This window comes from Topomyia yanbarensis, chromosome 2 (assembly GCF_030247195.1).
Source record: "Topomyia yanbarensis strain Yona2022 chromosome 2, ASM3024719v1, whole genome shotgun sequence".
NCBI classification, from domain to species: domain Eukaryota; kingdom Metazoa; phylum Arthropoda; class Insecta; order Diptera; family Culicidae; genus Topomyia; species Topomyia yanbarensis.
In genome coordinates, this window is record NC_080671.1 from 81137597 (window position 1) to 81164644 (window position 27048).

Consider the following 27048-nt stretch of genomic DNA (forward strand, 5'->3'; position numbering starts at 1 on the left):
TAACATTATTCGCCAGGGCCGAGTTAATCCTCGGTACCATATATTGAAGTTGTCGGTTGTCAAGTCCGAATCAAAGGACATTGTTCCCCTATACATCGCAACTCAGCTGGTTCAAGAAGACTTCAGCTCCCACGATATGCCATAGGGTTGTCTTCACATTGATAACCGATCGATCTTACTGCATGATATTCGCGACAATATCAATATTATCACGATTTGTCCACCTCCTATTTATTTGAACAGCTGCGCGTTTACAATATCCGAACCAATCGAATCAAAACAAGAAATTCCTCCGGTGGCATCATATAAGGTGTTAACTGACTTGATTATCGACACTGCGTTTAAAGGTCAAACGAAACGAGAACTGGCGCAAACAACAGTGGACAGTCTCCCACTTTGTGATGGTAAAGATCACTCAGAATTGTACGCGAATAGGTCCTATAAGGACTTTTTGAATGTCGGATCGCCTTATTTTTTCTGAATATATGCTACGTTAGAAACGCAAATGACAAACTATAAATGCTGAAAACGCGGTTATTGGCACCGGTTTGTCGACGAATTAACGAGAGAAATAATGTTTCATCTGGTGGCTAGGTCCTACTTTTTGCATACTATTCAACAGTTGATCGGAATACACGGAACCAAAAATACATTTTCCGCGACAACAGCATTGCATATGGATCACTCACTGAAACACTCAAACAATTGATACTTCGTGATGAAATGACAATACTTAATGATTGCTCTTTGAACACACAAATTTATGACAGCAAAGATGCTTACGCTAAGCATTGTAGTGCGCATGTCACTGTAGGGTTCGTTAGATGATGACAGCTATGCATCGCTTCTATGCTAATTAGTATGACAGTAGTGGTGAGGGTGATCATAAAAGAGGCTGTGCTGCATACATTCTCACCACAAAACAGATGGTTTTATATTTACCCATCAACGACCATGTGCATATCGTTACAGTTTCAAGGATGCACTCCATTCGATGGAGCATGGAAAACACTCCTTGTACTTGTGGACACTTAGATAAAAGCGAACAGTTAGGCATTAGAAGGTGATATTCATGAAAGATCGCGTAGTTTCAACGATTTTTTCAGTATTTCGTGGAACAATGAATGTTTAAGAATCCCAAATGCACAAACAAGCCTTGTTTTAAGGGGATGGATAAGGCTCGTGTCTTCATTCGGATGACATCTCGGGTCCAGCCATTATACGTTGGATGAGCATCTCCAGTGTATTGGGGTCGTGTAGAGCATTAAACATTAAACATGTTGTCTGGTCGTGCACCTAGTGCCCTAGCGCCAGATCTCCGTTAAACAAATCCCTTCGGCCTCGTTCCAGTCCGAGATCCTCGATCTTTAATTTTTTTAATGTTCGTCAAGTATACGCAGACTACATAGAATGGTATAACAATATTTGCTATATACTATACATTATTTCTACGGTTAAGTTCAAATTTGATTTATTTTCTGAAGATGGAAAGGTCGATTATTGCACAATTTTCATTATAATGACGCATCATTCTATTAGGGTGCTATTTTTATCATAGTTTATCCTAAAAAATGGTTCTTGGAATAAATTACGAGTCCTTAGTTGACGACTAGGTACATAAAATTTTGTTTGCGAAAGTACTGATGCGGATTGTACACGTTGAGGAATAATGTCGTTGATAAAGCAAAGCATGGCAAATTCGCGGCGTTCTTTGAGTGTTTGTATGTTCATAAGCATGTAACGTGCTTTATACGATGGAAGAGGAAATGCCGTCCATTTTAGTTTACGAAGTGCGTACCAAAGAAATTGTTTTTGACTGATTCGATGCGTTCTTCGTACAGGACAATGTATGGGTTCCATACTACGCTGCAATATTCCATATGTATTTTTTAATGATTTAATTGTGTAAGAACCTTCAAAATTATAGCTGAAGCGTTTATTAAAGCCCAGAATACTATTTGCTTTATTTATTACTGTATTGTAATGTTCCACAAATGCTAGCTTGGAGTCTACGATTACGCACAAGTCTCACACAATTTTGCATTTTTCTACAAGTTGGTTTCCTAAGTGTATGTCTATGGCAATATTTGAAGTTTTTCTGCTGAAGGTTATTGAGTTACATTTCTTTACGTTAAGTTGGAGTAGACTTTTGATACACTATATGTGGAATAGGTTTATTTCGTTTTGGAATACTTCAGCGTCTTTCACATTTACTATATGTCCACACTTTCTTCGCTTTCCTTGATACGGTCTCTGCTACTCTGATGTTGAAATCAATTCCTCTTTTACCTTCCTTATAATAAGCCTGATAGTGTTTATCCTTGTTTCAATTGTTAATCAAATAATAGATCGTGCTAAAAAAATAACAAATTGTAATCTTTGAAAATATTTCTAACTTCATCCTTTAGTATGAATAAAAATGCACTAATATTTTTTCTGCACATCGATCTGAATTCCTTGTTAACCTTCCGACAGACGCGCTAGTGCACTGAGTGCACGCTGCTCTGAAAATCTAGCGAAATCGTCTTAGCGAGCCAGCGGCTGCTCGTTCAGTGGGCCATAAGCACGACTTCCGGAGGGTTAAGATGTAGGTGTGTCAAAATATATTTTTAGTTTGTTACAAACTTTCGAGTGGGTATTTCCCCTCGGTTATTTTCGAGTGGGTAGTACTACCCATACTACCCACGTTATCCGCCGGCCCTGTATATGCCCAGTGTGCCCATACGTACAAACGGTACCGGGGTTATGAAGCGGCCACTCTTTCCACTCAACCACCGGCGCCTTCATTTGATGAGCCGACATGGCGAGGGGAAATCTCTGCTTTGCGTTGGGGACGTGCCAATCGAGCCAATTTATTCTGATTCTTGGGTGGTAAATGAGTGCACTGGATCCAATGAACACGCATTCATTTTTGTTGTTCACGGCTCAGTCAATCTTATTCGCAGAGTTGTGTTATTTATAATAAAATAAACAAATATGTAGATGATTGGAGAGAATGGGGGAAAACAAGATTTCTTAATTTGGTAAGCTTACTTATTGAGATTAAAAAAAAAAAAAAGATTTACCGTAGCCCGTGGAAATTAAAGGTTGATTTGTTATTTGTTTAGCCAAAATATTATTTACAAATTTCGTTCGTTTTTTATAGCTTTCGAGGAAATTTTCGTTGACCTTTAGTAAATTAAACTGCTTCAACGAAACGAAATTTTTGTACAGTTGTTTGGGAGGCCAAATTGGAAAAAGTCGTGTTCTTTAAATATGGTCATCCAAGCGTACAAGCACATAAAATACCCACCCTAATGCGCACATGTACGTAAAAAAGAACAAACAAAAGGTACAACATAATCAATATAGTAATGATGAGTGCAGTCTACCTAAAATTATTTAGAATAGAAATCAGTTGTATTTTGGATTCGCATTACAAAAGCTCACTTCCCACCCACCCCAACACACAACGTTCAGCGTTCAACAACCGAACCCGAGCACGATTTGCACACAAGATAATAAATGTATAACATGTTGCTGAGCAAATTGTCCACCCACTTCTCATATGCGAACCAGTAGATACCGAAGAGTGAGTGGGTGCATTAGTGGTCCGAATCCGGGACGCAAGTGTTGACACAGAGGAAAAAGTAAACTCTCCCAGCGAACGATCGACAAGTCAAGACCAGATCCAATGATGCGACTAGCTGGTGGAGGAGGAGAAGGTAGTCGGACCGTGCAAAGCTGTGACATTTATAAAGTTATAATAAATGGGCTCCGGAGCGTGCAGCATCACCATATTAGTCGACAAGGACAACAAGAGAGTTCAAATTGGTCACGGGGAACTCGGCCCAGGAGCTTTATCCTGGTTCGCACATCCGTGCGGATGTACGTACAAATGGCAAGCAGATTGAACAGAACGGAAAATCAGCCGCGATATGGAGTAGCGATGTGATTAATTACCTGTCGCATGGCCGGCGAGCAAATCCCTAGACGATGACCCCGGTTTGGTTGCGTTCACACCGAGCGCGCTGACACGGACGGAGAATCTCGCACCTGATTTCTGACGTTTCTCATTAATTCCCTTGTACAGCCAGGCGATGGCGCACGGAATGGCCCCGAGGTCCGACGGGGGTGATGCCAACGTTCCGAACATGGTGCGTGATTGTCCTATTGGAGAAACGGGAGAGAAAGAAAGATAGTAGCGAATGAAAAAAATATGTCTCTATTCAGGATATAATTGGTACCGTGATGGGCCCGGCACGTTTGCACGTTGCACAGGTGGGTTTGGCGCGCAGATCCGCGATAATGGACTAACTGGACCATGTAACGGGTAACGGCAAATATTTAGAATTCAAAATGGTGAACAATGTATAGAAAAAATATTTTCTCCGAAAATGAAACAACTAATTTCACTAATAAATAATTTATTCTCAAATCACGAAAGTAATTTCCAGAATACATATAAAATCCCAGAATAGGACCATCCTACCGTCTGCGCTGGACTCTTCGCCGTGGGCTAGAAAGTCGGCGGGGTACACTGCGGCGCCGTGCTCGCGGTTGGGATCTGGCCATTTCGATAAACGGTTGCCGGTCGCCATCGCTCATCGCGTGCCACTCGACGGCACCAAGTCGCATCACATCAGTCGGTGTCAGGCTTTTCCGGGCTCGGAATTCACGAAGAAAGTTCAGGAAAGGGTTGCGAGTTTTCTTGCCGATGATTGCCGCCGGGCGTGGAGCTTTGGGAATCTTCGGTTTGTGGTCCATTTTCGGCACGAAAGGCTAGTGGAACTGGCGGAGAGCTTTGCTGATGTGTGCTCGTCTCGAAAATTTGCACTTCAATGTGACGGGACTTTCACAGTCGCCGTCATGGGTTACTTGATTGGGATAGGTATTTTATTCAAGATAACTTATACACTCAAAAAAATAAATCACTTAAATATTACATTCACTTAAATAAATAATTTTTGTTTTGCAACATAGATTTTGTGATTCCTATGAATCACATCTAGCAATATTGTAGAGGCTATATGAATAGCACTTAATCTTTCAGCTTTTCGTGTCAACCTTGTATGTGGGATAATTTGGTCGATTTCAGTCATAGTATTAGTCCCAAATCAAACAAATTCTCGACAAACATATGATTACGGCCTGAAAACCAACTGTCAAAATCCACTTTGAATGGAAATTCCGGACAAACGGTTACTAGTCGAACACAGTTCACAACAGTTTATGAAAGAGAAAACTTTTCTCTTTCGATTACTACCAACATTTGTGATTGGCGTGTAACGGTTTATCCGGAATGTCCATTCAAAGTGAATTTTGACAGTTGGCTTTTAGGCCGTAATCATATGTTTCTAAAATAAGTTGGTTTTCGTCACATTGCATTATTTTCACAATATCTTTTCCAAAAAATTGTGAACAAATACATGAACAAAACAAATACCAATTGTCTCATATTTGACGATCAAAAATCGGATCTAAATTCTAAATAGCTAACCAATAAACAAAATCTCCAATTGCCAACTCGGGAACTGTCTGCGAAACAAGTTTTTGTTTCGCACAATTCCAGGGACGGTATCAGCTTGAGTAAATCGAGCGTACAACAACCCCATCAGCATTGATCTATTTGGCAATGTATTTTATCACCCCGCGGACAATTTATTGGCAACCCCTTTTTAAATTTGAACTTTTTAACGCGTCGCGTCGTTGCCGTTCGACCGTCCGCAGTATGAATAGGTATGAGTCGATCCGTCCATTCACCCGCGTGCCTGTATAGCGTACGGAAGCAGAGCATTTATCTTGTTCCACATTCGTCATCCTGTCGAAGTTTAGCTGACCAAATATATTTGTGTTTTTTTATTTTCCGACTAAAGCTAGAAAATAGTGTTTTTTTTTAGAAATTTGAAAAACGATCCTTGACATTTTTTTGCCTTTCTCACCCGTTCTGGAAAGCGTTCCTGGGCACTCTTATTTAACTATAAAGAAGTGGCGCAATGCACTGAGTGCAGTGTCTTTTTGCTACAGGTCGCAGCTAAAAGCAAATAAGGACGCGACTTCCGTAGGGTTGACTTATTTAGGTATACGTTAGTATCCAGTATCTAGCTCTAACGGGCTAGTTCGGTCTATTAGTTACTGATGAGATAAATTCAAAACTGAATTAATATTATGTACAACTTTGGTTAAATTCAGGACGACTCATTTTCGATCTTAACGTATTCTGTCAATAAATATATGAGCTATACTAAAACCATAATGTTTATATGTTAGTTTGTTTTTGATTTGCCAACCTTCCTTTATTTTCTCACAAAACAAGCAACGAACATCGTTTTATTCGTCAAATTCCCAACTGCTCTAGGCGCCAGCTAGTACCTAATATAGTTCTAGAGGGGAAATATCCATCGTAGAGAATGTCATGCGGATTTGCCAGCGAAAGTGGATAACGGTGGATCTCGAGTGCTCGGTTAAGCATCAGGAAGCAACCGATCGGGGGTGGCAGACAGAGCAAGCCCGCTTTGCTTGGGGATATTTGTGCACTTTGTTTTGGAATGTTTAAGCTATATTCGCTTGTCAGCTTTTTCGAAAAAAAAGTTGGTGCAGTTCCGATATGACGAGTGCTATGGATAGATTGATTTCTGTAGGGAATGTGTTGAAAAATTCTAACTTTCCCATCTTGGTTTTGTTTAGGGGTATAAGGTTGAAATGCTTTCGGTGTGACACGAATATTCCATCAGTTACATGAGGGGAGGGTTTCGGTCAGTGCGGAACGAGCGGAGACGGCCTGTTCCCGATACGGTAACAAGACGTAAGCAACTTCCGTAAACTTGAACGAACTCAACGCAAAACTCTAATTCAATTCGTTTATTATGAGTCGGTTGAATTTTCCATGCGTTTAAACAAGTATATAATAGGTACATCATCGTAAATTCATCTACTTTTACGTTGATTACTTACGTTTAGTGTTAATACTAATTTCCTTGACTTCCGGGAAGCGGTCTCGTACGGTACTTTAACCCTATACATATTTTAAGTTTTTATTTAGGTTTAAGGGAGTACCGGAGTGGGAAATGAGCATAAAAAGTAATAAAATAAACCAGCATCACTTGACACGTTGCGCAACATACTAAATGTTGTAGAGTATGTCGTGAGTAAAAAGAGCAAGAATGCAACAAGTATAACACATTTTTATCAGCGATATAGAAACCCATGAATAGTCTTCTTTCATAAATGCAATATTCTCGATAACATAGTTTCATTCATCAGATCTGATTAGCGTTATTTTATAATGTTTCTATACAACAAATCAGTAAAATACTCACCCATTGCAAAGTTTCAACTATTCAGAAATACTCCAGCATGCTTCTGATTTTATGAAATATGAATTGAATTGCTTGCAAAAAGTATGTCGTTATGTTATTTAGGAATCAATATTGTGATGATGGCGCCCTATCAGTGCTGGCTCCTAGGTAAACCACTGGTTATACAAACCAAGTGTTATATGTATGCAACGAACAGGCTAGATTCATCGATTTTGTAGAGTCGCTTCATTATACAAGGTTCATCTGCTACATAGTATATTATAACAGAACCCAAATAATCCGCCAATGTATGAACTACTCCAGTAGCGATTCTAAGTAAATCATGATTGCTAGCAGGAAAAACAATTAGGTATGGTGTATCGGTCAGATAAATAGTTGATCTACCAAATTTGGAACAATCACGGAGATAAAGCAAAGGTTTGATTCACCACTTTCATTGTGGAACTCCTGACAATCCTATTTGTACTAAAAACACATAGCGATTTCGCCTCGTGGCAATATGAGACCATTTTTCCTTGATACCATCAGTCCAGGAAGCGTTTAGCACCCAAACGTCTTCTAAGTGTCCTAGTAAGTATATTGATACACTGCCTACAATCGCAAGTCAGTCCCATGTAGATAGGGGATCTCGTAAAACATGGGACTGTCTTGCGATTATAGGCAGTGTATCGATATACACTACCTATAAATAACTCATCAAATAAATAAGATTTAATTTCCGAAGACCATGTGCCCACTTTTCAGTTTGCTTAGGTTAGCTTAGGTATACTGCCCGTAATATCACTTCGTGATTGACCGAATGAGTAAACATGCTCAATGAACCAACAGTCATGTGCCCACTTTTCAGTTTGACCCAAAAATTTGCAACGAAGAGGAGATGCATTTGTGTAAAAAGAAAAAAAACTTTGGAAAACTTTGCATTCATCATGAATGATTTATGTTCATATTGATTTGAAGCTATCAAATCTCCATAATTCTTCAGAGATTTTACATATTCAGATCGCTAGGAATATGCTAATACAGAACAATCTTCAAACAAAATGTTGCTGACAATAAACGCCTAAATGTATATTCAGCACATGTTGCACTAATGTTGCGTGCGCAGTGAGAAATGCAATAAGCTTCCACTTAGTGTGGCTAATGATTGTACGGAAATATGCAAATGTTTCGTACCTGTACAAAAATATCAAAATGCAATCTGAATATTTTTTACGAAAGCTCGCAACACAATATAAAATATATTATATACCTCACAGAAAGATACCCTTTGGTCAGAAATTTGTGGCATTCCATAGTCCATTGACCCAACTTAGTATGGAATGACTTAGTATAGAACGACTGTAAGAGACAAACTAGTTTCTCTGCACAAGCACATTGTTAAGAAATCATTTCTAAACGGTCAATGGATGATATTTGTTGAAAATGTAGACTTTACTTAGTGACTTTTACTTGTGAATTGTTACATTGATTTGGAAAACGAAATAGATAATTCATTTGGTTTATGGAACGAAAGATGAACTTCAATCAAATATATATTGTTGATGAACATCTGCTGATTTTTCAGTCAGTTATGACCGCATGTTATATATCATATATGGTGCGCCCATGAAAGTGGGCGAAGCGGCTGAGGAAGTTTATTTGAAATACTTGTTGCTACCTACGTTTCGTTTTTTTCCGTAGTATTTTCAAATTTATTTCATACCTTTCTTGTACTACAACGGCTATGCAATCAATACAATACAAAACTCAATTTTATAACCCAATTCATGCAGAAATATGTTACATAGGTACGTTAGCGCGTATTTCCATTCAACAAAATATATCCACAAATGAGTTTGTAGCAACCCCGAAAGCTGCAATGTTTTTTATAGGAAAGTCCTTATTACATGAATAAGAATTTATAATTGCGGTCACGTATAAAATATGAACCGGAACTACCAATAGACACTGGAAATGGAAAATTGGAATGTTTAGTGAATATTGGAATGTTTTTTTATCCTTTATCAATAAATCTGAGGAACATAGGACTAATCCGAACTTACACATGATATTGCACGGAATCATGCCTTTTACTTGGTGAGTGAACCATCAAATAGTCCTTGGAATCGGTGTTGCTGGACAGTCTTGCGCGAATGTTACACCACCATCAGAAAAGGGTCAAGTTGTCAAACTGTCGTAAGATCCCAAATATCACAGGCTACTGCAGATTTTCTTTTGGAAATATTCTTGAACCGAAAATCTGTAAGCTTCGCCTTCCTTCAAAATATTCATTACCTGGCATGGAGCAATACGAGGGAACCCAAACTAAGGTAATCTTATACGACAATCTTACAGACAAAGCACGCAGAAGCTCTCATAATTTTCCAGAAAATATACAATGTGCTTTCAAGGTATTTGAGTTGAGGCTGTCCTAAACAATTAAATAATAATCTGTGGGCAAAGTATCAATAATCCCGAGGATATACTGCATAGCAGCGAGTTATGCGCCGTAAGCTGAAAAAGGATCATTGAGTTTGAATGAGGCGGTGAGGTTTTGATTGAATATACTGGAGCCAAAGAGCCGTCGAAACCTGACTCGTCGGTGTAAAAGTGTAAATGTTCCAAGATCACTTTATCCGAATATAAAGCGCCCTCGTGAACTTGTCACCAAGGATTTGCCGGAGAGAAGACCTGCGCTCATCCTTACTAGTGAAACTCGGTTAATTGAAAATCTACCGAAAGTCATCGAAACAGTACCAAAACCAGCGGACAAGTATTGGGTGTACCTATCCCGTATTGCACCGAAGGTTTCATAGGATGATATTGCTGCCTTGGTTCGCGAGTGTTTACCTGACTTCCAGCCTGTTGTGAAGAAATTGGTAAAAAAGGACACTGATTTAAAAACATTAGCGTTTGTGTCTTTCAAAGTCGGCGTCGATCTGAAATATAGGGACAAAGCTCTGGACTCCTCGATTTGGCCAAAAGGGATGTACTTTCGTGCATTTCATGATGGACAGCGTTTTCAGGATATTTGGGGACCGAGTGCATCGAAGGTACCCCGAATAGAGACACCGTTATCATCCCAAACGGCAGCAACTTCAGCACTGCTTGTGACGGACTCGCAAGAAGATTAAAAACTCAACCACCGGTGGACCAGTTATGTTACTTTGTTTTAATGAACATCAAAAAAATAATGAAATGTGCTTCCCCCATAGCCATTTATTTGACTGCAGCTTGAAGTCGAATGACCCAGCACGTTCAGTATGTAACCCGGAATCTGCAATATCAAGTAGCACGTCTCATCACAGCACATTCGGTTCGACAGCGAGCACAGACGGACGAGGCACTCTATGCTATGATAGCAGGACTCATAGCACACTAGGACGCACCGCAGCGAACATTATGGAAGCCCTGGATCCCCCCGCCACAGTCGAGCAATTGCAGCCAGCGTTCACTCGTCCCGGTGCTGTGTGCGGGAGCGGTGAAGGGATCTTCCAGATCGATGCAAACGGCAAGTACGAAACCGATTTTTTCAATGCGAGCACTGATCCGCTCCTTGCTTCCAGCCAATCGCGGTATTGTAACCTGCAAATATATTATCAGAACGTTGGCGGTATGAACACCGGAATTGATAATTATTTGGTAGCAAGTTATCCGAACTTGCTACCAAATAATAATTAGTGTTACGATATAATTGCCCTCACAGAGACTAAGTGCAAGCAATCTTTCAGTGCAAGCATTTGGCACAAACTATGACGTCTTCCGTACTGATCGTAGCTCACGCAACAGTCACAAGACTGACGGCGGCGAGGTGCTTGTCGCGATCCATCGTCGTTTAAAAGTCAACTGCTCGAGGATATTCTAGTGGCCTGTGTCGAACAGGTCTGGGTGAGAATCAAACTGGCTGGCTACGCACTCTTTCTTTGTGTGGTTTATTTTCCACCTGACCGGACATGCGATCTATCATTGATTGATGCACATACTCAGTCACTTGAACGTATCTCCATTCAGGCAAACCCTCTTGACGAGATTTTGATCGTGGGTGATTTTAACTTCTCCGGATTGAAATGGTCCACCGCAACTGACGGATTCATGTTCGCGGATCTCGAACTGTCATCTTTCCATGCTGGCATTACCAGTTTGCTTGACTGCTACAGCCTAAATCTTCTGCGCCAAATGAATAACGTGGTGAACGAGAACAACAGAATCCTCGATCTCTGCTTTTCGAGCAAATCTGACTATGCGCCAACATTAACCGCAGCACCGTTTCCCCTGGTGAAGATTGTTAGACACCACCCTCTCCTGCATATTGTGCTTGAAGCGAATCGTGTGGAGTATGACTGCGACACTTTCGACACAGTCAGCTATAATTTTAGAAGAGTGGACTTCTATAGCATTATTGATTTTCTGTCGAATATTCACTGGAACGAAATTCTGGACAATGATGATGTCAACGCAGCAGCCCAGAATTTTTCCAACGTATTGAGCTATGCTATTGATCGCTATATACCCAAAAGTACCGGCCATCACTCTAGGCACCCAGTATGGCTAACGGCCGAGCTGAAACGATTAAAAGCGACTAAAAGGGCCGCACTGAAAAAGTACTCTAAGCATGGGGGTTACGTGCTACGACAACATTACGTATATGTTAACGAAGTGTATAAAAAGACAGCTAAGCGGTGCCATGCTAATTATTTGCGGAACGTTCAACGCAGATTGAAGTCCGATCCTAAAACATTCTGGAAGCATGTAAACGAGCAAAGAAAGGAGGCCGGGTTATCTTAAACGAAATTGACACCGTCCCAGGTTTCCCGTGCGGCACTTGATGTTCCACAGTCATATCAATTGTTGAATTCTGTCAATATCGACAATAATATGGTACAACTGGCGATTGGTAAAGTGAAGGCTTCAACCTCTGCAGGCCTAGATGGTATACCAGCTATTATTCTTAAAAAATGCTCTGTCGGTGTATTGGAACCTCCTTGACATCTATTTCGTTTGTCGCTCTCAACCGGAGTATTTCCCGAGCTCTAGAAATCCTCCTTCATGTTGCCAGTTTACAAAAAAGGAGATAAAAAAGATGTTGACAACTACCTTGGTATTACTACGCTAAGCGCAATTCCTAAGCTATTTGAAATGGTCGTGTTGGAACCCATCTTCAATCACTGCAAACACTACATCACTGAGACTCAACATAGATTTATGCCGAAACGTTCAAGATCTACGAATCTTCTGTCGTTCACGTCCTATATGACAGATGCCATGTCTGATGGCCTTCAAACTGACGTAATCTATACGGACCTTTCAGCCGCTTTCGACAAGATTAATCACGCTATTGCAGTGGCAAAATTGGATAGACTTGGCTTTGGTACCAATGTACTCCGTTGGATGCAATCGTATCTCAGTAATCGTCGTCTGGCTGTCAAAATAGGTGGTTGTGTATCCGAAGAATTCTTCGCTACATCTGGTATTCCGCAAGGCAGTCATCTCGGTCCTTTGATTTTTCTCCTGTATTTCAACGACGTTAACTTTTTCCTAGAAGGACCATGGTTGTAATTCGTTGATGACATTAAGTTATACCACAAAATCCGGAATACTGATGACGCAGCTTTCCTTCAACGTCAATTAGTAAACTTTGCGGATTGGTGTGAAATCAACCGAATGACCCTAAATCCTAAAAAATGCACGATCATTACGTTTTCGAGGAAAAAACGCAAATTCGATTCGAATACTGTCTAGCAGAATCCACGATTGACAGAGCAAATTGTGTCAAAGATCTCGGAGTTTTTCTCGATGAACAATTGACATTTAAGCAGCATATCAGCTATATTGTCGCAAAAGCATCACGCTGTTTGGAGTTCATAATGAGAATATCTTAGAACTTTTCAGATATTTACTGCTTGATGCCTCTTTATTGCTCACTCGTTCGATCAACATTGGAATATTGCTCTGTTGTGTGGAACCCTCATTACCTCAACGGTGTCCACCGAATTGAGTCAGTACAGCGCAGATTTGTTCGGTTTGCCCTCCGCCAGTTGCCTTGGAGCAACCCACACCAACTGCCAAGTTACGAAAGTCGCGGACAGCTGATCGGACTTGATACATTGCAAGTGCGGCGGGACCTGTCCTGTGCAATCATTGTCTCGAGCTTCTTAGTGCGATAAATATGAACTAGGGCATTGCAAAAAATTTTTTTTTTTAATTCTCAAAGGCCCCTCCTCTCATATTGATACAAATATCAAAGTAAGCTCAGATGCCAAATTTCACATCATTTGGACAATTTTAGAGCCCCGCCCACTTCGCTTGAAATTGTTGAAATTGGTAATACGGGAAAATATGGAGGAAAAATATATTAAATGCTATAACTTTTGAAGTAGCAATCAGAAAATTAATATTTATACTTCTTTTTAAAGTAAATAACCTTAGTATTTAAAGGAAGACATTCCTGTTTCTAGACAAATTGGGGAAAGTGGGGTACTGGGTCATTTTGGCCTCAAAATTCCCTATTTTTAATAATTTTTCTGCTCCATGATGCAAATCATACATATGTTGGAGTTTTTCTAATGTAAAAAAATCTCAGAAATCGAACGGAACCTTTTTGACCTTTGTCCGAATATGGGAAGTTGGGGTTATAGGGCCTTTTGTCATTAATATTAAATTTTACCATTTTCTCATGCATATATCTCTTTTATTCTTCAATCAATTCTCATAAAATGTACCTTGTTAAACGTGAAAAATCCTTAGGAACACAAAAAAAATAGATTCGTTATCGGTAAAATTCAGAAACATTAAATTATCTTATATATAGTTTCGATTTCACATTTTTATCATAAAATTGCACATATTAACTCCATTTAACAACAAAATTCTTATTAAATTTACTACTTTTAGTGTAAAATACGCTTGAGGATCGCATGAGAAAAGTTTCCATCCTGGAAAAATAGGGGAAGTTGAGGTATTAGGACATTTAACGAAAAAAAATGTGATTTGTAGAGTTAATGTCCAAAAATTTGATGTTTTTTTGATTTGATTTTACCACTAACGAATTTATTTTTGTTGTATTTATAAGAATTTTCCGCGTTCAACAAGCTACATTTCATGAAAATTGATTGAAGAATAATAGAGATATATGCACCAGAAAATTATAAAATTTAATATTAATGACAAAAGGTCCTATAACCCCAACTACCCGTATTCGGCCAAGGGTCAAAATGGTTCCGTTCGATTTCTGAGATTTGTTCACATTAGAAAAACTCCAAAAAATGTATGATTTGCATCACAAAGCAGAAAAATTATGAAAAATAGGGGATGTTGTGGCCAAAATGAGCCAGTACTCCACTTTCCCCTATTTTTCTAGAAAGAGGAATATCTCCCTTCAAAGACTTAGGTCATTTCCTTTAAAAAGAGGTATAAATTGTAATTTTCTGATAGCTACTTCAAAAGTTATAGCATTTAGTATATTTTTCCTCTATATTTTCCCATAGTACCAATTTCAAAAATTTCAAGCGAAGTGGACGGTGGTCTAGAATTGTCCAAATGATCTGAAATTTGGCATCTAAGCTTACTTTGACATTTGTCACAATATGGGAGGGGGGGCCTTTGAGAACTAAAAAAAAAGTTTTTTTTGCAATGCCCTAATATGAACCCTCGTCCTCATGCTCTCCGCAATAATTTATTCCTCCGACTACCTCTTCGCCGGACTAACTATGGAGCCAACTGTGCCGTCATTGGTTTGCAGCGGACATTCAACAGAGTTTCATCCGGATTTGACTTTCACATCCCACGTAGTAGAATACAAACATTTTTTTAAACTATTTTAAGAAATAATAATTAGGACCATACTGTGTCTGTTGATATTAACTGTAAGTAAATAAATAAATAAACAAATAAATAAATAAATAAATAAATAAATAAATAAATAAATAAATAAATAAATAAATAAATAAATAAATAAATAAATAAATAAATAAATAAATAAATAAATAAATAAATAAATAAATAAATAAAACATATCGTTGCAGTCGACTTCTCGAAATTTACTATGAAAGATGTTTGGGTTCACTTACGGACGTATGTAGTCTGGGATTTCGAAGAATCTTATCTTTCATGGATGTATCGAAAAATACAGTTGAATCAAAAGCATGAGCGAGATTGACACGTTTGGGAATTGATATTTTGTGCCATGTAATCGAAGTATAAGAACATAAATCGGGTGTAGGAATTGAACTCGACAAGCGTCTCAAAATTTGCGATTGCCAACGGGTTCAAGATATTAGATCGAATGAGCATTCGATATGAGAGATCCCAAAATTGATTTTTCAGCGGAAGGACGCCCTGAATTCGCCCCAGTTTGGTGAAGTGTATGTTCGCAGTGGCACGAAAACAGAAACGCCCGTAATCTATCACCGACAATATTGTAGTTTGGTACAGCCTGATCAGAAATCCTGAATGGGCACCCCGCCATGTAACGGTTATTGTACGGAGAAAGTTGATCCTTTGTTGGCACATCTGTTACAAATCATTAACACAAGAACGTTACACTTACTTTTTCTACCTTAGAACATTGCACTGGGGTACAAACGTACCCCACGCGTTTGATTGCAATTTTCGCAGGTAAAAATGCAAACTAAAGAAATATATATCATTTTATTCTTTTTTAATTGCGAAAATAGCTGTGAAATTGAATGTACGGAATTTATTGAATCAATGAGCTTGAGATTGAGCTTGTGCGACAACCCCTGGCTGCTACTCCGTTATCGATCGGTACTGGCTGAAGTTGCACAAGGAATCAGTAGATAATTATGCTTGGTAGTAGCGAAACATCCTTCAATGTGCAACTCCTGGTAATCCTAAAGTGTTTTTGATCAATACCGATGCCGGCCAGGCCCGAACGTAGATCGCGGAAGGAATGGTTAGTCCGATACTTGATTTTGCTAGAGGCCGTATATACTACTGCGCACTCCACAAGTATCACGGGAGGATATTTTTGTTAGTAAGAGTGTAGACGGTGGATCTACTTCTTCTCTACCGACGTCAGAGAAGTGATTCCACTACCTGTACTAGACATCGATCCACCAATTTCATGGTCCGGGGACCAACGGCTTTACTTCCCTTCCGAAGGAAGACGTGACCACAGATATTTGCACCTCAGAAAAATCTCAACGACATAGGCTGGAATTGAACCCAGGCCAAATGGAATGAGTGGCGGTCACGCTGACCACTCAACTACGGGTGCAGTCATGTACGAGATTTATTGAATCAATCGGAATTTATTGAATCAATGATACATAAATTAGATTGAACAAAAAAAGTTAAATTTTCTGGTTTTGATTTTTTTCACAAAAATTACTATTTCGATATTTCTGAAAAAGTGCAATTATTTGGAAGAGTGAAGGATGAAAAATCGGGTTTTGGAAAATACCAAGAAATGGAGCGGAAATTGCAATGAAAAAAATATTTCTGGCCAGTAATACATTAGTAACACGCACCCTTACTGTTACAGCAGTTACTGTACGCAAATTATACCTACGAACCATTGTTTTGAAAAACTATAAAAAATAAAAATCAAAACTATAAAAAACAGCGTAAATGAGAACGATTTTTTTTCTACTTCTAAACAAATTGACAAATTGTCCAAGATATCTTGCAATAGTCCTTCCAAATCGACAGCTTAGGGACCTGTATAGAGACCACGCCGTCATCTGCAAGATGCCTAAGCATGTAGTAATCGGCAAGACATTCGTGAATGTCATTCACGTAAAAGTTGCAGAGTAGGGAGCTTAGACATGAGCCCTGTGAAAGAGCCATGCAACTAATTCGGGACCATGCGGAAAATGCATGAGTTTATTAGAGACAAGTTTGGCAAAAAGTTGTTTAAAATCGATTAAGGACCATGATGGTGCAGCTTCTCAGAAAAAAAATCATGAAAGAAATTGAATCAAAAGTCCCATAATATCCAAGAAAACTGACGCCACACCCTGCTTCAGTTTACGCCGCAGAACTAGCTGCCATTCAGTATAACCTTGGAGTCATTGAAACATTACCCGCAGGCCATTACTTCATCGTTTCGGATAGCCTCAGTTCCATTGACGCTATTCGCTCGATGAAACATGGAAAGCACTCCTCGTATTTTTTGGGGAAAATACGGGAGCTACTGAGTGCTTTATCTGACAACTCTTTCCAGATTACCTTGGTATGGGTCCCTTCTCATTGCTCCATTCCGGGCAATGAGAAGGCGGACTCCTTAGCTAAGGTGGGTGCCTTAGAAGGAGACGTTTACGAAAGACCAATTTGCTTCAACGAATTTTTCAGTATTACTCATCAGAGAACCCTCGAAAGTTGGCAAACTTCGTGGAGCAGTGGGGAGCTGGGAAGGTGGCTACATTCGATAATCCCTAAGGTATCGACGAAACCTTGGTTCAAGGGGATGGATGTGGGTCGTGACTTCATTCGTGTGATGTCCCGACTTATGGCAAACCATTACACGCTGGATGCACATCTCCGGCGTATTGGGCTCGTGGATAGTGGTATCTGCGCTTGTGGCGACGGCTATCACGACATCGAGCACATTGTCTGGGCGTGCACCGAGTACAGTTCCGCCAGGTCTCGGCCAATGGATACCCTGCGGGCCCAAGGAAGACCAACCAACGTCCCGGTTCGAGACGTGCTGGCAAGCCGCGATGTCCTCTATATGTCCCTTATATACACGTTCCTCAAAACCATCAACATACAAGTCTAACTACCCCTTCATATTTTCCTTATCATTCTCAGAACTCTCTTCCACCTGTATCAAAGCATCTGTATCGAATGAGCCAACAAACACGGAACCTACGGCACGAACATAACACGCTTAACTCGAAATGTAGCTGATCCACATCTGAGCCGTACTACGAAATCGTCTGGAAAAACCCCTGCCATCTTGAGGAGGTCCACCCGGCGTCCCAGTACATGATTCCCCTGATGAAGGCCACCCGAGTTTGTAATCCATCCGTTGATCTCACGATGCCTGAAACTGAAATAATTTTCTCTCCCTGCCATCTTTGTCTACCCTCCCTCCCCTGACTCTTATACCCAGAAGTAACACCCCTACCCCCCCCCCCCGCCCCCCCTATATCATCACGAAGCATTTAGCTCTTCTTGTCTCTTCTAGTTTTAACTATTATATTATATAATCTCGTTGAAAATACCCAACTCTACTACCCACAAAAATAACTATAATTACGAATCTTTACAAAATTCAATCATGCCCTCTAGTTATTCCTACTTTTAAGATAGTCGTAAAAAATTGTCCCCCTTAGTTAAACATTATTTGCTCCAATAATCTCACTGATAAAAATGTCAAACCATATTGCCACAAAAACTAAATGACCCCTTACGAAAATAATATTATCCCCTTGTGTAGATATATAAGATAGCTATAAAATCGCATTAGTTTCATTTAAAAAAAATCAATATGTAATCCCCTAGTTTTAAGCAATTAAAATGTAAAACAAAAAAAAATGGCACCTTTAAGCTAACGCAACGTGCCTTATCAAATAAACGATTTGAATGAAAAAAAAAAACTGATGCCATCTGCTCTTTGCTAGCATAGGCCATATGAATTTCCGTTGAGAGCAACGCAAGACAATCATTCGTCCCTTTGCCTTTGCGGAAGCCAAATTGTGTATCTGATAGTAAGCCATTTGCTTCCCAATTGTCAAGGCGGAGTAAGATCATTTTCTCGAACAACTTTCGGATGCTGGACAGTAGAAATCGGTCGATACGAGTTGTGGTTGGAGGCTGGTTTTCCTGGTTTTTTTTTATGGCGCGGACCTCCACTTTCCTCCAGTCATGTCCAGTATCGAGAATTAAGCCAGCCACTGGGTTCCTGTTCCCATGTCGTAAGAGGAGACTGAAAACAAGAGTCGTCAAGTCAAGCTGTTTCTCCGTGCCGAGGACTGAATGGCTGGCAGTACTAAAATATGCCAGTCGCGCACAGAGTGTCGTAGGTCTTACCCTTGCTGTGTTAAGCGAATCTCTGACACAGTCGACGTTTTTTTCTTTGCAAATTTTTGGTGTCACGGTAAATACGACTGTTGACAACATAAAAAAGAAATACGTCTATTGTTCGGCATATTTGCCGGATAATGAACCATCGCCTACTGATAATTTCAAAAGGGTTGTATCATATAAGGGTTGTATCATATTGTGGCAGAAATGGGTTTCCTTTCATAATCACCCACCACATAATTTGGGACAGCTCAGATATCAACTTGAGATGCACCGAATTAATGGAATACTTAAGTAGCACAAAACTGCACATACTTAATGCATGAAACCGCCAAACCTTTGCACGAGCTGTCAGAGAAGAAGTGTTAGATGTACCTGTCTGCTCTGACGGTATTACGCATGAGTTGGTAAACTGGCTCGTACCGAACGAGCTCAAACCGTCGTTATCTCCAAGTGACTTGGATGAGGTCGTGGATAAAACAAGCTCACTCATAGTAACATAAATAAGATACTTTCGAAATCGAAAGACTTTGATGTCAGTTCGATTAGAACTGCTAATGGTGAATACTTGTCTGACAAAGATGTAGTACTCAGCTGTTTTTTGACACACACACTTTCCACGCTGTACAGAGCCATCACTGACGACTGCCTCTGAGTTCTTTTCAGGTAGTTCTGATTCTTGGGTATTTGCTCGACAACCAACCGTGACAACCGAATCTACCAAACGGGAGATTGAAAACAGCATATGAACGCTTCAAGCATATTTTGAAAAAGATTCTTACTTATAGTCTTACAACAGGATACATTCCATTAGCGTGGCGGGAAATACCTGTCAAATTCATTCCCAAAGGTGGCCGCTTCACGTATGAGGAGGCAAAGAGTTGTAGACCGATCAGTCTGACCTCCTTCCTTCTCAAATCAGTGGAGCGTTTATTCGACCACTATATTCGAGATGTTAGCTTGGGCGTTGCATGCAATGCAACATGCATTTCAGCGGGGAAAGTCTACTACCACCCTGTTACACAATATTGTCTACAACATTGAAAAAGCTTTTTCACAAAGGTAATCAAGTTTAGGAGTTTTTCTCGATATTGAAGGTGCTTTTGATCGTATCTTTCGAATCCATTTCAGAAGCAGCCCGAGGTCATGGAGTACCTTCATATATCACGAACTGGATACACGCAATGCTTAGCAACCTAAATCTGTGCTCATCGTTAAGACAAGTAGAGATAAGGAAACTGAGTGTCTACGAATGTCCTCAAAGTGGTGTACTGTCACTACTTCTATGGAACCTTGTCGCCGATTGCTTGTTGGAGAAACTTAATGAGCTTGGGTTTCCAACGTATAGTTTGGCCGATAGTTATCATATAGGGGAAGCCGAGGAGATTTGAAACAGAGGAGAGTTGAAACAGTTCCCATTACTAGCGAAACAGTACCGTTAGGGGTAAAACAATAATGCATTTGTTTTGTTTATATCGTACCCATAAACCCTCCAATACAAGCCAACTACGTTAAATAAGTGGTTGAGTATTTACGGTAAACACACTACAAAAAATTAGCAAAAGTAAGTTTTCGTTGTTTTATTAAGATATTAAGTAATGTTCGATCATGAAAATATCACTATTATATAGTCTAAGAGTTAACATTTATGAATTGTATACGTTTCTTTCTATCTTTGCAAGGTATAAATTGTAAATTGTGGGTCAAGCCTTACTTCTTGACCTAGGAGAGTTGAAACACCTTGTTGCAACTCTCCTCAATGATGAACTTCTAGTGTTATGGTAATGTTAAAATCACGTTAACGTTCCTGAACAAATAATATTAATCAAGATTCTTCTTTCCTGAATTGATAACAGTGATCAACGTTGTCAATCTATTAGATCTTGGTCATTTATAACCACGGAATAAGTATTTGTTCTAATTGTTTACTCCTATCAGCTTCTGAAGCTTGGAGTGAAGTGACCATAATTCAAAATGAATCAAATACTACCGACATGGATACCAATTTACCTGTTTTCACAAACTCCCATCACTTGTATTCATAAATAGTATCACTGGTCATATTAACCTTAGAGCGTCCCTGAAGCAGGCATTGTAATTCTATCTCACTCACGCGAGAAGAAGCTTATCCGATGTCCAACTTTTCCGAGATAAGATGAGTCGCAAAATTCTCCGTCTCCATAAATAGCGTGAGAATGATTTTCCGGATAAAATTTATTTGACTTTTTCCTTCTCACCGGAGAAGGTGATAAAATTTTAATTTCGTGGAAATCAATTAAAACTTCAAAAAATACACTAAATTACAAAGAAAAGCGACAAAGAAGTATGATGGACTTGTTTTTTCGTGTTTTGGAATAACGACAGCAAAGCAGCGAACGCAGAAAGGATACCGTGATCATTCACTCATTCTCCGGCTGTTTTATTTATCCGGAGAAATAACACGTTGTATTTATCCGGAGTTGTGTGAGTGCCAATAACTTTTCGTGTGAAAATGTGAGTTTTTATTGTCGCAGTAGCAAACTATCCGGGCGCATTTACTCATATGAGCGATAAATGCAATGCCTGCCCTGAAGGGATTCACGTCGCACTGTTTGTACGTGGAATATGTCGGGAGATCAAGTGAATTTCCCCCACATTAGAGACACTTTTCGACATCTCTTCTACAGGAATCATCTACATGATTCCCATAGCATTTCCCACAACAAGCCTTTTTGTTAAAATGGAATGCTGTGTGTCCCAATTGTTTGCAAACAGTACAGTTCATGACCCGCGGCACAAAGAGGCGAAAAGGTAGACGAACCTTAGTAAAGAGGAGGTAGTTAGGGGGGGGGGGGGGCAGACCCACGAAGGTCACCCGATAAAAGTCTTCACTGGCTGAAGCAAGGCTGAAGTCTTTGGCCCGGAAGAAGATCACGATTCAGCATCCATCTCACCTCACCATTGTCAGGGGAAGCTATTTGCCCAGTGTACGTTAGTAGTTGAACCAAGAAATGGGAATGTGAATTAATAGCGGCACATATCTTGGATTTTAGTATCCAGGCAGCTCACAAGAAACGAAATACTGCAAATGCTCTTCTGGTCGACTGGCGGTTAACGCGCACACACAAAAGAAGAAAAAAGTTCAAAACCTCGAAGAGGCAAAGAATACACAAGATAACCATAAAAGCAGATTAGCACCACTTTTTATCGCTTTACACCGCACGGACTGGAAAGATCGAATGCTCGTTCCGAAAGTCATCGTACGAATGTGGTGTATCATGATATTCGCAATTTCTTTTCGCCTTATCGTCATATGTTATTTAATTGCAGGGCCGGCGGAAACCGTGGGTAGTATGGGTAGTAGGGCATTGCAAAAAAAATTTTTTTTTTAATTCTCAAAGGCCCCCCCTCTCATATTGTGACAAATGTCAAAGTAAACTTAGATTCCAAATTTCAGATCATTTGGACAATTTTAGACCCCCGCCCACTTCGCTTGAAATTTTTCAAATTGGTAATATGGGAAAATATGGAGGAAAAATATATTAAATGCTATAACTTTTGAAGTAGCAATCAGAAAATTACAATTTCTACCTCTTTTTAAAGTAAATAACCTTAGTATTTGAAGGAAGACATTCCTGTTTCTAGACAAATAGGAGAAAATGGGGTACTGGGTCATTTTGGCCTCAAAATCCCCTTTTTTAATAATTTTTCTGCTCCGTGACGCAAATCATACATAATTTGGAGTTTTTCTAATGTGAAAAAATCCCAGAAATCTAACCGAACCTTTTTGACCTTTGTCCGAATACGGGAAGTTGGGGTTATAGGGCCTTTTGTCATTAATATTAAATATTATCATTTTCTCGTGCATATATCTCTATTATTCTTCAATCAATTATCATAAAATGTACCTTTGTTAAACGTGGAAAATCCTTAGGAACACAATAAAAATAGATTCGTTATCGGTAAAATTCAGAAACATCAAATTATCTGATATATAGTTTCGATTTCACATTTCTATCATAAAATTGCACATATTAACTCCATTTAACAACAAAATTCTTATTAAATTTACTACTTTTAGTGTAAAATACGCTTCCGGATCGCATGAGAAAAATTTCCATCCTGGAAAAATAGGGGAAGTTGAGGTTTTAAGACATTTAACGAAAAAAATGTAATTTGTAGAGTTATTGTCCAAAAATTTTATGTTTCTGAATTTTACCGATAACGAATTGATTTTTGTTGTATTCATAAGAATTTTCCGCGTTCAACAAGCTACATATAATGAGAATTGATTGAAGAATAATAGAGATATATGCACGAGAAAATGATAAAATTTAATATTAATGACAAAAGGCCCTACAACCCCAACTTTCCGTATTCGGACAAAGGTCAAAAAGGTTCCGTTAGATTTCTGAGATTTGTTCACATTAGAAAAACTCCAATATATGTATGATTTGCATCACAAAGCAGAAAAATTATGAAAAATAGGGGATTTTGGGGTCAAAATGACCCAGTACCCCACTTTCCCCTATTTTTCTAGATAGAGGAATATCTCCCTTCAAAGACTTAGGTCATTTCCTTTAAAAAGAGGTATAAATTGTTATTTTCTGATTGCTACTTCAAAAATTATAGCATTTAGTATATTTTTCCTCTATATTTTCCCATAGTACCAATTTCAAAAATTTCAAGCGAAGTGGGCGGGGGTCTAAAATTGTCCAAATGATCTGAAATTTGGAATCTAAGCTTACTTTGACATTTGTCACAATATGGGAGGGGGGGCCTTTGAGAATTAGAAAAAAAGTTTTTTTTGCAATGCCCTAATGGGTAGTACTACCCATACCGAAAATAACCGAGTGGGTTATTACCCACTCGAAATTTTGAACCATTTCAAAAAATTTAGATGCGCAACGCATGTATCTCGCACTACACACGTTTGAAAACATCGATGTACCACAATTCCATTTGCATAAACGAACGTGATTTAATGTGAATCGAATGTAAGCGTGTGCATTGCGAAAAGGGAAAAATCATTACTAATGGCCCCTCACTTTATGCTTTCTACCCACTCGGGCGTAAAGTTTTTCGCCGCCCCTGTTTAATTGCTATTATCGGATTTTTTACGCGGAGAAATTGAACACTATGAACATCATGACTGATTCACTGCATATTGTTTTGTACACTTTACCACGAACACGATTTGTGGCTCAGTTTCAGTTTTCGCTTTCTTTCGGACATCACACCAAACCTTATTAAATGAATAACGAGGTTCTAGCAGTTTTCTTATATCTGCTGCTCGTACTTATTACTGGTCGCTGTAACTGGAGACAAGTATATCATATTTCACGAAAAAGCTCTTAGAACAAAAATTATTCCATGAACAATAATCCAAATTTTGTGAAACAGTTCACGTGAAAATTCCATGAGCATGTGCAAAGTTGCATGAAATTGAAAATTATTAGGAATATTTTCTAAACAAAATAAGCACACAAGATAGATCGTGAATCACGTACTATAAATCATGAGCCAGTTCACTAATTCATTAATATTTTATGATTATGTGAACTATTTCATGATCATGAATGGTGAGGCGTGACTAATACGCTAGGAATCATGAACTAATGCACTAATCCATGAATAATATTTTATGGACTATTTCACGAGCACGGATATTGTATCATGACTAATAAATTAGGACTGATAAATGTTCACGAGGAATGTAAGTATTCATGAATAATAGTTGGACTCCGAATCATGTTCCTAAATCCATGAATACAATCACGAGTCATCCTTTGGTTTACGAATAATGTTAATAAAGTTGTGAACTAGTTCATGTACAGAAAACCATGACTGCAGTTTACAATATAAAAACAAATATTTCCACTAATAAAGGCGTTATGCATTACTGAAAATAAATTGAACAATATTATAAAATACATGATTTTTGTTCATGATCCTGTTTTCGTAACGTAAAAACGTGATTGTTCCAGAATGAAAGTACATCATTCGCGATTTCGGGAACATTTTTTTTGTGTAGAATAGTGACACTCATACTATCGAAACTCCAGCGAAAATGCCGAAACGAACAGCAATAGTAACTTCAACCAACAAGGGCATATGAACGAGGAGTGAAAACATAGACGAATGAACAACACAAAGTCGAATATTCGTCGTCGAGAACTATCTGAGTAGATTGATACCAAGTTAGGCTCATAAAAATTGTTATCGGTCTCCATAGAAATTTTCAACTTCATTGGAGTAGAGTATATACGCCGCCGGGAATTATCCGTCAAAGTTGGTAGCTAAATGGATCAACGTATGCAGAAGAGCTTTATCGGTTTTGCAGGGAAGGCTGCTAGTCAAATGGCACAATGAATAAAGGAAGGAAGGTGAAGTTTTCCATTAGGCGTAATGCGATTGTTGAGGATACACGCCTCACCGTTGCAGCAAGCTTGCCATGAGCAGAGATCTGGTTTGTCCGCAATTGGCCACCCATGGGAGTCTAGTCTAGTTCGGCGAAGACCGGTGCTCCCTTCAGCTGGCGCATTCTTCCCAAAACGTAGATCTGTTGATTGTTCTGGGTAGTTACTAGTGGTACTGAAACAGGACCTCTACGGTTTTGAGGACTACGCTTCTGTTCAGTAGTCTGACCAGTCGATGCTACCGGGAAATAACCAATGTAATAATGCCCAACAACCTCCAACATAACGCCTTCCCAGGGCTTGATCGCATCTCTTGTGTTCTCTAGCAACTTAGCTCAACAAATTTTTCCGCGCAATTCTTCTACCTCCATCAGTGCAATCATCCCTTAATTTATCTTCACCGTTGTTTTTTTCCTTTAGTTTCCACGAATACAATACAAGCAGGACAGGCAATCAAATTTTACCCGTGCGCTACATTATCTAGTTGCAAAAAGAAAATTCGATATCTACTACCTAGTGTGTGAAACGTGATCAAATAATGAGTAACAATGCCAAGCCAGTTTATAGCCCAGTTCGGCCGAACTATGTTGCTGTTGACTTTTCTAAATGTCCGGTAAGACTAGCGACCCGTGACGTAGAGCAATTGTTGAAGGTGAACATGAAGCTCAACATAGCAGAAGTCAATGATGTGTAATTCCATCATCTACGTCATGAGGTACTGATTACGTTCCAAAACATAAAACAAGCAGAATCATTTGCTACGCAGAACAACTTGAAGCACGTTGTCGAATGTAATGACATTTTATACAGCATCCCAACATACGCATATTGAAGTTAAAATGCATGGCTTGGCCCCGCGTACCAATCCTGCTGTTATCAAACAACACATGCCAAAATACGGTGAATTGGAATCCTTTTCGGAAGACACATGGAGGAACTTCTGCCCAGGTTTCCGCAACGGAGTGCTTGTGGTGAGAATGCGTCCGACAATACCTATCCCCTCATATCTGACCATTTATGGCAAAACACAAGGTGTTACATTTAATCAGCGAACATTGGTCACGTGCCCAGGGGTGATTCCTACGTACCACTTCTGTGATCAACCGCTACACCACGGAAAACCTTGCTTGGAAGCTGCTAAAGAAAGTCAATATGCTACGACCAAGACCAGTACACAGTCGTCGTATGCTAAACCACAACCGGTTGGTAAACCAACGACTGCGGTCCGCGCATTAACAAACACTAACTCAACGATATGGTCCAGGACCACTAAACCAACTACCGTTACGAACAGTGAAATTACAACGATTATACCAGATGCTTCCAAACCGATAACCAACACTACCAAAAATGAATCAGATGCCGATGAAGACCGATCTACAACA

The 27048-nt window shown here is 39.3% G+C and overlaps 1 protein-coding gene across 1 annotated transcript in view; it reads right to left on the reverse strand.

Moving 5' to 3' along the window:
• LOC131678624 (kinesin-like protein CG14535) overlaps positions 1-27048 on the reverse strand; it is a 441809-nt gene that overhangs the window by 71222 nt on the left and 343539 nt on the right. The window contains exon 7 of the mRNA XM_058958855.1: positions 3943-4149. Coding sequence (XP_058814838.1) covers positions 3943-4149 — 207 coding nt within the window. The remainder of the gene's footprint in view (positions 1-3942; positions 4150-27048) is intronic.